Source organism: Pristiophorus japonicus, chromosome 17 (genome assembly GCF_044704955.1).
Source record: "Pristiophorus japonicus isolate sPriJap1 chromosome 17, sPriJap1.hap1, whole genome shotgun sequence".
In the NCBI taxonomy this organism is placed as follows: Eukaryota; Metazoa; Chordata; class Chondrichthyes; family Pristiophoridae; genus Pristiophorus; species Pristiophorus japonicus.
Window position 1 is genome coordinate 85,918,092 of NC_091993.1, and position 11,783 is coordinate 85,929,874.

General features: G+C 41.6%; 1 protein-coding gene across 1 annotated transcript; it reads right to left on the minus strand.

Annotated features, from left to right (window-relative positions):
- Positions 1 to 543: 543 nt before the first annotated feature.
- On the minus strand, positions 544 to 10,048 carry LOC139228222 (adenosine receptor A1-like). The gene is made up of 2 exons (XM_070859397.1): positions 9,639 to 10,048; positions 544 to 1,198 (listed from the first exon to the last, which is right to left on the minus strand). Exons 1-2 carry the CDS (start codon positions 9,986 to 9,988, stop codon positions 544 to 546), a joined length of 1,005 nt encoding a protein of 334 aa, XP_070715498.1. The 5' UTR covers positions 9,989 to 10,048.
- Between the last annotated feature and the right edge of the window lie 1,735 nt (positions 10,049 to 11,783).

An 11,783-nucleotide genomic window follows, 5' to 3' on the forward strand; every position in this document is an offset into this window, starting at 1 on the left:
AGACATAAAGGTGTGATAAGGGGATAGGGAACATATGCATAATCTAAACAGAAGTTTCCTGTCTCCTTAAAAGAGCTAACACTGATTTTGCTTTTGTTACATATTGAAACATCTTACACCATTAGACAATTAGAAGAAACAACACTGTTTCATTTTCAGTTGTGCATTTTTCAGAAAAAGGCATCAATAAGTTTGACATACCAGCGAGCGCACTCACTAAAGAATTAATCTGTAAAGAGCTAAAGCATGAATGTACTAATCAATAAATAAAATGTGTAAGTTCCAGTAAACATAATGCAGCAAAACATAATATAGTCCATGTACTGTTGTCTGAGGTACTTTGTGATTAAAATCCCTTTTCCAACATACACATTGAGAAAATGACCATAATTCACCATATAAAAGTTCCCTATATCTTGCAAGGTAATATCAGGCATGGTTCGAATGGTGTTATGCGATAGAACCCGATTGCAAATTTTCTTGATAAGATAGTTGTCCAGTGCATCATATTAAAATATGCAAGTTTTGTCCTCTGAACTATAATCAAACACTGCTGTTAAAATTATTTTCTGTTACTATTTGGCCATTAACGTTATACATAGTAAGACTATCATTTTTACATACAATATATTTATTCCAAATCTGGAGAAATGATACCCTGAATTTCTTTATCCTGAAAGCGTATACCACTGGATTCACAGCTGAATTTGCGTGGGACAGAAATATTCCAATATGGATGGCAGTTTCTGGGACATTGCACTTGGGGCAAAAGTACAAAATGGAGTTAATGGTGGACAAAGGAAGCCAGCAGACAGCAAACAGGAATAAAACTAAAGTCAGGGATTTTGCGACTTTGAGCTCCTTCCCAAAATATCTCCTGGAGTCAGTAGCATTGGTAACTTTCTTGTTTAATTGCTTCCTAATTATGAAATATATTTCAGCATAGAGGCCAAACATGATGGCCAGAGGCAAGAGCACCCACCCAAAGCAATTAAAATACACCATGTAGTCCATTCTGATCACCTTTGTAAAGTTGCATTTGATGTAGTTATAGCTGGAATTCTTCTCCTCCATTTGCACCTCTTTGCTGCTTCTGTTGTGCCAGCCAAACATTGGAGTTAGCCCAATCAAAATAGATCCAAGCCAGCAGATACCAACAGCAATCCAGGCTCTCTTTTGTGTAACAATAATCCTATACCTGTTGAACAACATAAACATTATTTTTTTGATACAGAAACCAGGGTGAGACTGTGATTAATATGACATTTTACGGGGTGAAAAACTATAAATGCTTGTATTTATTTAGCACCTTAAATGCTTTGTTGAAGCCATAATCAGAAAATGAATGCAGAGCCAAAGAAAGAGGTATTGGGATGGGTGACCAAGTGCTTTGCAAGCAAATGGATTTTAAGGAGGGTCTTAAGAGAATTTTAGAATCTGGAGACCAGGCAGCTGAAGACAGCCACCAATAATGAAGTGAAGAGAGGGGAGAGTTGCACAAGAGATCAGAGTCAGGGGAACGGAGTTGGGGAGGGGGGACGGGATTGCAGGGATGGAGAGAGTACAGATATAGGGAGGGGTGAGGCTGTGGATGCTCCTTTTTTGGTCCTACATTGCAATTTTTTTCAACAAACCAACAGGCAGTTTGCAGGTTATTCTATAGCCACTTAATGTAAGTGAGTGAATTGACTTATGAAATAAGTTAGCTCAGCTTTGTGGTTTAGTTCTGTTTACCAGTTCTGTTTCACTGTTACATAACAGTGAAAGTTATATCATTGCCAGGAATATTTCCTGTGCTACAAACATGAAATCACTTAACCCTTTTATCAGATGAGAAGTAAATTTAGATAACTTTAGATTGTATAATCATTTTTTAAAGTTTTCTTATGGGATTTACATTTTCAAACTGTCTAAGCTATGCACTATAATAATTGATGACCATATTTTTCTGCTTCAATTTTGATTTCTCCACGGGAATAAGAACAGAATCCCTGATGTTAGTCCATCCTTTGTTCTCTTTATGAGGTAAATCTGCTTATGATGAACTGAGATGTGATTTTATGATTTTATGTGATGAACACATTTTTTTTAAGTTGAAATTCTAATTGTAGGAACGGATACAGTTTGCATTCCATTTTAATTTACTTTTCAACATGAAAGGCATTGTATAACTTCTCAAACTATAAAATCAAACACTTCAATACCTGCCATGAGTCAGCTGATGTATTATTTCAGTCTGAACATCATATTACAGTTACAGCCAATCCATTTCTGTGCTACTACCGAAAGGATACTATAGTCTTCTATTCACACCAGTGAATTTCCACACTTCACAAATATATAGCTCAAATATATTTTGTTGAAAGTACTTCTGTCTCCCTCAATGGCTCGGTGGATAAATACACCACATGGTACAGAACTATACTGATAAAGAAGGTCACAGGCCAATTCCTGGTCTGTGCAGAATTAGCTCATCACAGTCGAGGGGCACTACAATTGGCCTCAATGGTCCTAGGCTTGAATGGAAGCGATATTCAACCAGAGTTCACATTCTAATCACGATCCATTGACCACTACCCAAAACTGCATCTGTGTGGAGATTGGGTGAAGACGGCATCAGGTTTGACTGTGGCATCCAATACCCTGCCAACACTCATGGGGCTCACACCTGAGGAATACTAGAGGGCTGCTGGTGCCAATGAAACCATGATCCAGCTTATGTCATGACCTTTGAGAAAGAAATGGGAGAACATTGGATGGAAAAAAAACTCTGGTATGCCTTGCCTGTATTATATATCTATAGACTAATACTTCAGAGCAGTACAGTTCAAATTTGTATACATTTTAGAATTCAGTTAACTGCTGTTAACTTACTCGTTTGATTGATGATATCCAAACAGTCTTGTATACTTTCCTAAATATCCACTTAATCTCTGTCAGTTTAATATTTTTATATTATTTTGTTCAAACTAGAAACTGTGCCAGAATGCATCCAATAACAATGTACTTTGATAACACTACAAAAATATAATTTGTTTTGCACATCACCAAACTTCATATTATATTGGAATTTTTATCCATTTGTTTCCTTTTGTTTATTTGTAGCTATTCATCTTTATATTATCCTTTAACAAGGAAAACAAATGACCAACCCAAACAACACCTCTACATTGTGAAAGCCAGAGGTGCTGGCAGATGATGTTCAGGTCCATGTTACTGGTACATGTGTGTGTGTGCATACATATTGGCCAGGATTTTGCACTTGAAATAGTGGTGAGGCCATCAGGGCTCACCTTTATTAAAGTGTAAATCGGAAAATAACTTCCGGTTATTTCCGCACATGCGCAGTTAAACGTGGAAATCAGGAAGTTGCTGTTCAATTGGTAATAACTGAGACCTGGCTCAAAAAAGGGCAGGATTAGGTATTAAATATTCCTGTTATAAAGTGTTCAGGAAAGATAGAGAATGAAAGATAGGAACTAGTGTGTCAGTATTGGTTAAGGAGACTGTTACAGTGCTGGAGAGGGAGGATGTCCTGGCGGGGTCAAGGACAGAATCTATATGGCGAGAGTGAAGAAATAATAGTGGTGCCATTACACTATAGAATGTATTCAGTAGACCACCAAATAGTGGGAAAAATATGGAGGACCAAATGTGCAGAGAAATTACTGAGAAGTACAAGAACTATAGAGTAGCAATAATGGGGGACTTCCACAGGTTAACAACTCTCTGAGTGAAGAAGTTTCTCCTCATCTCAGTCCTAAATGGCTTACCCCTTATCTTACCCTTGGTTCTGGACTTCCCCAACATCAGGAACATTCTACCTGCATCTAATCTTCCCGTCCCGTCAGAATCTTATATGTTTCTATGAGATCCCCTCTCATCCTTCTAAACTCCAAAGTATAAAAGCCCAGTTGATACAGTCTCTCCTCATATGTCACTCCTGCCATTCCGGGAATCAGTCTGGTGAACCTTCACTGCACTCCCTCAATAGCAAGAACATCCTTCCTCAGATTAGGAGACCAAAACTGAACACAATATTCCAGCTGAGACCTCACCGAGGCCCTGTACAACTGCAATAAGACCTCCCTGTTCCTATACTCAAATCCCCTAGTTTTGAAGGCCAACATACCATTTCCCTTCTTCACCGCCTGCTGTACCTGCATGCCAACTTTCAATGGCTGATGAACCATGACACCCAGGTCTCGTTGCACCTCCCCTTTTCCTAATCTGCCGCCATTCAGATAATATTCTGTCTTCGAGTTTTTGCCCCAAAAGTGGATAACCTCACATTTATCCACATTATACTGCATCTGCCATGCATTTGCCCACTCTCCTAATCTGTCCAAGTCACCCTGCAGCCTCTTAACGTCCTCCTCACAGCTCACACTGCCACCCAGTTTAGTGTCATCTGCAAACTTGGAGATATTACACTCAATTCCTTCATCCAAATCATTGATGTATATTGTAAATAGCTGGGGTCCCAGCACTGAGCCCTGCGGCACTCCACTAGTCACTGCCTGCCATTCTGAAAAGGACTCATTTATCCCGACTCTCTGCTTCCTGTCTGCCAACCAGTTCTCCATCCATGTCAGTATATTACCCCAAATACCGTGTGCTTTGATTTTGCCCACCAATCTCTTGTGTGGGACCTTGTCAAAAGCCTTTTGAAAGTCCAAAATCACCACATCCACTGGTTCTCCCTTGTCCACTCTACTAGTTACATCCTCAAAAAATTCCAGAAGATTTCCCCTTCATAAATCCATGCTGACTTGGACCGATCCTGTCACTGCTTTCCAAATGCATTGCTATTTCATCCTTAATAATTGATTCAAACATTTTTCCCACTACTGATGTCAGGCTAACTGGTCTATAATTACCCGCTTTCTCTGTCCCTCCTTTTTTAAAAGTGGTGTTACATTAGCTACCCTCCAGTCTATAGTAACTGATCCAGAGTCGATAGACTGTTGGAAAATGATCACCAATGCATCCACTATTTCTATGGCCACTTCCTTAAGTACTCTGGGATGCAGACTATCAGGCCCCGGGGATTTATCGGCCTTTAATCCCATCAATTTCCAAAACACAATTTCCCGCCTAATAAGGATATCATTCAGTTCCTCCTTCTCACTAGACCCTCGGTCCCCTAGTACTTCCGGAAGGGTTATTTGTGTCTTTCTTCGTGAAGACAGAACCAAAGTATTTGTTCAATTGGTCTGCCATTTCTTTGTTCCCCATTATAAATTCACCTGAATCTGGCTGCAAGGGACCTACATTTGTCTTCACTAATCTTTTTCTCTTCACATATCTATAGAAGCTTTTGCAGTCAGTTTTTATGTTCCTGGCAAGCTTCTTCTCGTACTCTATTTTCCTCCTCTTAATTAAACCCTTTGTCCTCCTCTGCTGAATTCTAAATTTCTCCCAGTCTCAGGTTTGCTGATTTTTCTGGCCAATTTATATGCTTCTTCCTTGGATTTAACACTATCCTTAATTTCCCTTGTTAGCCACGGTTGAGCCACCTTCCCCATTTTATTTTTATTCCAGACAGGGATGTACAATTGCTGAAGTTCATCCATGTGATCTTTAAATGTTTGCCATTGCCTATCCACCGGCAACCCTTTAAGTATCATTTGCCAGTCTATTCTAGCCAATTCATGCCTCAAACCATCGAAGTTACCTTTCCTTAAGTTCAGGACCCTAGTTTCTGAATTAACTGTCACTCTCCATCTTAATTAAGAATTCTACTATGTTATGGTCACTCTTCCCCAAGGGGCCTCGCACAACAAAATTTGCTAATTCGTTCCTTCTCATTCTACATCACCCAGTCTAGGATGGCCAGCTCCCTAGTTGGTTCCTCAACATATTGGTCTAGAAAACCATTCCTAATTCACTCCAGGAAATCCTCCTCCACCGCATTGCTACCAGTTTGGTTAGCCCAATTAACATGTAGATTAAAGTCACCCATGATAACTGCTGTACCTTTATTGCATGCATCCCTAATTTCTTGTTTAATGCTGTCCCCAACCTTACTACTACTGTTTGGTGGTCTGCACACAACTCCTACTAGCGTTTTCTGCCCCTTGGTATTCCGTAGCTCCACCCATACTGATTCCACATCATCCAAGCTAATGTCCTTTCTTACTATTGCATTTGTTTCCTCTTTAACCAGCAATGCCACCCCGCCTCCTTTTCCTTTCTGTCTATCCTTCCTTAATGTTGAATACCCCTGGTTGTTGAGTTCCCAGCCTTGGTTACTGTGGAGCCATGTCTCCATGATGCCAATTACATCATACCCTTTAACTGCTATCTGCGCAGTTAATTCGTTCACCTTATTCCGAATACTCCTCGCATTGAGGCACAGAGCCTTCAGGCTTGTTTTTCTAACACACTTTGCCCCTTTAGAATTTTGCTGTAATGTGGCCCTTTTTGCTTTGTGCCTTAGGTTTCTCTGCCCTCCACTTTTACTTTTCTTCTTTCTATCTTGGCTGTGTGGTTGATAATGAAGAGGAAAGTCATGGACTGCAGGAGGATGTCAATCTACTGGGCAGAGCAGTGGCAAATGGAATTTAATTCAGAGAAGTGTGAGGTGATGCACTTTGGGAGAGCTAATAAGGAAAGTGTATACACATTAACCCGTAGGCCACTTAACAGTGTAGATGAACAAAGGGACCTTGGAGTGCTTGTCCACAGATCCCCTGAAAGTAGTAGGCCAGGTGGATAAGGTGGTTAAGAAGACATACAGAATGCTTGCCTTTATTGGCCGAGACACAGAATATAAGAGCAGAGAGATTATGCTTAAATTGTATAATACTTAGTTAGGCCACAGCTGGAGTACTGCGTGCAGTTCTGGTTGCCGTATTATAGGAATAATGTGATTGCACTAGAGAGGGTGCAGAGGAGATTTACTAGGATGCTGCCTGGAATGAAGAATCTTAGTTATGAGATCAGATTAGATAGGCTGCGTTTGTTCTCATTGGAACAGAGGAAGTTGAGAGGAGACCTCATCGAAGTGTACAAAATATTGAGGGGCCTGGACATAGTGGATAGTAACGGTCTAGTTCCATTGGTGGAGGGGTCTATTATGAGGGGACATAGTTTTAAGATGGTTGGTGGAAGGTCGAGAGAGAATTTGAGAGCGGGCTTCTTTACGCAGAGGATTGTGGGGATCTGGAACTCACTGCCTGGAAGAGTGATGTATGCAGAAACCCTCACCACTTTTAAGAGATGGTTGGATGGGCACTTAAAGTGCAGTAATTGCTGCAGGGTTAGGGACCTAGAGCTGGTAATTAGGATTAGACTGGATAACCTTTTGTTGGACGGCGCAGATATAATGGTAAGTACTGCAGGGAATAGAATACGGCCAAGGTGATCTCCTGGACTAGTGTCGATCGCCTGGATGGGTCGGAGAGGAATTTTCCCAGATTTTTCTCCCTAAATTGGCCTGGGTTTTTATTTGTTTTTTGCCTCTCCCAGGAGATCACATGGTTTCGATTGGGGTGGAGTGTAGATGTTTTCAGTATAAGGGGTGTCGCAGTAGTGTGAGGCGGACGGGTTGGGCTGGGTGCTCTTTGCCTTTCCATCATTGTTCATAGGTTTATATGTAACCTTTCGGGCTGCTGACCAAGGGCCGTGCGGCTCTTTATCGGCCGGCGTGAACACGATGGGCCGAAATGGCCTCCTTCTGCGCTGTAAATTTCTATGTTTCTATGTTCTCCTTGGAGCAGAGAAAATTGAGAGGCGATTTGATAAAAGTGTTCAAAACCATGAGGGGTCTGGACAGAGTCGAAAGAGAGAAACTGTTCCCATTGGTGAAAGGGTTGAGAACCAGAAGGCACAGATTTAAGGTGATTGGCAAAAGAACCAAAAGCAACATAAAAAAAAAATTTTTTTAAACAGCCAGTGGTTAGGATCTGGAATGCACTGCCTGAAAGGATGGTGGAGGCAGACGCAATCAAACGCGAACTGGATAAGTATCTGAAGGGGAAAAAATTTCAGGGCTACAGGGAAATGGCAGGGGAGTGGGACTAGCTGAGAGTCAGCTTTGGTTTGATGGGCCAAATGGCCTTCTTTTGTGCTGCAACCATTCTATGATTTTCCTTGCTGCTCCAAAGCTTCGCTATACCGTGCAGAGACTCGGCATTGAAATATATCGAAGGGGTGAAGTTGCGGTACTTATGTCATACATACCCACTAAACTTACCAGAAAAGTTAGGGCTTGTCCATTCCAGTGTAAGTAATTTTTTAATGCTGCCATGAGTCAGAATTATTTCAGTAATTATTTGGGACCAAAATTAATTTTTACAATTAATTATAATTTAAATATTATACAGCGACTAAATGAATTACAAGTGGAAATAGCTGGTAAGAGTTGTCAGGGTGGATTGTAAGCCTGGATTAATATGTTGCTTGATTACTTTTGAGAATTAGGGGAAATGTCACATCTTCTTGAGGTGGTCGATTAGCTCCCTGGGGAGACTGAGTGAGTTGGTCGGCGTCTATGAAAAGCCAACTTGTATTTGCTCATGGATGGGAACATGGTGGTGGGCCAAATGTTCTTTGTTTTCCCCGGTCCTTTGCAGATTCAACTACTCCTAACTATAACAGGATGCTTGACCAAGTCACTGAGGGAAATATTTTAAACTGATGAGCGTTGAACTATGAAGTTGCGCAACAAGAGGATATGAAGATGTTCTTGTCTGGGATAGTTGGTTTAACCATATACCATTGTTATTTTATTGTCTGAGTATTTGGGCTTTTTTTCTAATTATGCATTGATCTACTGACTGAAAATATCACTTAGCAGGGCAAATGCTGAGGGTGGTAGGGGTGTGGAACCCTCACCACATTTAAAAGTACTTGGATATGCAATTGAAGTGCTGTAACCTACAGGGCTACCGACCAAGAGCTGGAAAATGGGATTAGGCTGGATAGCAATTTGTTGACCGGCGTGGACACGATGGGCTGAAATGGCCTCCTTCCGTGTTGTAACTTTCGATGATTCTATGAAAGATGCAGCGTTACACAGCACATTTTCACCCTGCATTTCACCATTTGTCACACTAAACATTAAACTCTAGTTATCACGGTCCCATTCAGATTGTACATGTTTAACTGGCTTTTGGTTCTCACCAGGATGTCTTTAACAAACTTTAAAAACAATCTCTAATTTTTATATATTGCTGCAAATGTGATTTGCTGACATCAGTGGGTAGAGTTTAGTTTATCCATTAGTATTATAGCAAAAGCCTTGGGGGAATCTGTAAGGATCGATTCTTTAAGATAATCTCCCCCCCCCCCCCCCCCCCCCCGTCCCCTGCAAATAAAAATTATCACTTTCATTGCATTACATTGATATTCACTACAGATTACCTCATCTTAACATTACCCAATTAAACATCCCTACAACCCTTTCATTACCAACAATACTTGCAAGTCCATAAAACGACGTACATTTTGCGCAGAGCATTGCCAAGATTTGCGTCCTTTAGATAAAGGCAAAGTTATGTTCTTTCAACAGGACGGGTTGTTTCAGCTCCAGTTAGAGCCGACTTGGCTGGATTGATATCTCAGCATGTGTCAGTCAGAAGAAAATGTTCGCATTGCTCAGAATGACAGACAGGGCAACTGGAAATATTTACCTGGTTGGGATCCTGACTCGAAGGTAACGATCCACAGCGATGGCCAAAAGTGACAGAATCGAGCTCTGAGTCAGCGTTATCAGGATGCAGGATATGAAGAGGCAGCTGTAGAATTGTGTCTTCAAGCCCAGACTGATGGTGATGGCCAAGGGGATGACCAGCGAGCCCACGGCGATGTCAGCCAGCGCCAGGGAGACGATGAAGCAGAAGGTGGTATCTCGGAGAGCCCGGTTGATCTTGACCGCCCAGCAGACCAGCACGTTGCCCAGGACAGAGGCCACGGCGATCAGCACCTCCACAACAATGTAGCCAACATCCACCTGGTCCCAAGAGTCACCCGAATCTGACATGCTGGCCCTGACTGAGACCGTTGCCTGTGTCACACTGCAATAACAAGGAACACTCGGGTCTACTCGGGCACAGCTCGCGTATTATCAGAAACTCGTGTGCACTTTAGGACCTCATGTCCCGTAATATTCAATCTCTCGTTGGTCAGAGCGCTCTGTTCATTGCGGTCGCCGGAGCTCGTCTCTTCGCTGTATGAATTCCGTCCTCTTTATATTTGGCATTGCAATCCTTCTCGATGAATGTTTCCAGTAATTCCCAGCAGGTCACGGACTCAAGTGAAGTTTCTCAGCTCCCCGATGTGACGCTTTGCTCTGTGTGTCTCACAGTGGCAAATCTATCCTTCATATCCAAGTGGCCCCTGAGCCTGCACACACAACTCGGATTCTTTCCTGTGATTTTATATATGTATATATTAAATGTCATCTGAATTATTTTCTATGGACCTTATTTTCCTCTTCAACCCGGCGATTCACTGCACTGTGCTGCATCTGAGTGAACCCATTACCCACATTACAAATCACTTGTCTTCAGAAGGTCTGCGATACATTCAGTTGAACGAGTTTCCCCTTCGCAGACGCTCTGCCGCACTCGGTGCCGCTGTTCTCATCTGTTCTTACTTTTGCGAGATGTTTGTAGTTAGTGAGCGGTCAGTGCAATGGGAGGGACTTGAGCGCTGTGTGTGTGTGTGTTTTAAAGTTCTAAATCGGTCAAGGTTCTGCGCCACCTCGAGATTTCATTCCTTCAGACGCACAAAGGCATCAGGAGAAACAGAGCGTCTTCAGGAAAACATTTAATGAATTAGCCCGGATGCCTATTCTGGACAATGCAGCACAGCATATAAATAAAGACTTGGATTTACATAGCGCCTTTCACGACCACCTGACGTCTCGAAGCGCTTTACAACCAATGAATTACTTTTTGAAGTGTAGTCACTGTTGTAATGTAGGAAACACGGCAGCCAATTTGCGCACAGCAAGCTCCCACAAACAGCAATGTGATAATGGCCAGATAATCTGTTTTTGTTATGTTGATTGAGGGATAAATATTGATCAGGACACTGGGGATAACTCGGCTGCACTTCTTCAAAATAGTGTCGTGGGATCTTTTACCTCTACCTGAGAGAGCTGACAGTTTAACATCTCATCTGAAAGCCAGCTCCTCCAACAGTGCAGGACTCCCTCAGCACTGCACTGGAGTGTCAGTCTAAATTTATGTGCACAAATCCCTAGAGTGGTACTTGAAATCAGAACCTTCTGACTCAGAGGCGAGTGTGCTATCCACTGAGCGAAAGCTGATACCTAAAGGAGGAGGGTAGGGTGTGTTGTAAGGAACACTGGGGGATCCCAAGGCTATTCCAAGAAATAACATTGAAGCCAAGCTAGTTTTTAATACAATTTTTTAAATTAATTTGCCTTCTGTTAATTTTATCACAACACAGCTCTTCAAATTTTAATTTGTGCTTGTATTACTTATTCAGTTCCAAGGGAATGAAAACATGGTATTAATTCGCAAAAAAAATTGGCTCTGTCATAACATCACTGATGCATGTTAAACTAATTAGAGTTTTGAAAATCTTTCTCACCAAAGTGCTTGCTCAAATTCCCATCAATAAAACCAAGTACATCTTTTTATGGGGTAAGAAATGAACACAATTTTTTTTGAGTTTCCCAATTCAGAGCTCTAATTCCTTGAACTATGCTTGTCACTCTTCTCAGAACCATGTTCAATGCATCTGAGAATGGTTATTTCAGAACCTGTGTTTTTTTAGTCAAAAAAGATGATGTCATGTTTCCCATA

What these genes read in the sequence shown, in the direction of transcription:
- LOC139228222 (XM_070859397.1), bottom strand. Translation starts at nt 9,988, where the DNA reads ATGTCAGATTCGGGTGACTCTTGGGACCAGGTGGATGTTGGCTACATT. An exon ending in CGAGTCAGGATCCCAACCAG is followed by an intron (nt 1,199 to 9,638) that starts GTAAATATTTCC and finishes GTTGTTCAACAG; the next exon opens with GTATAGGATTATTGTTACAC.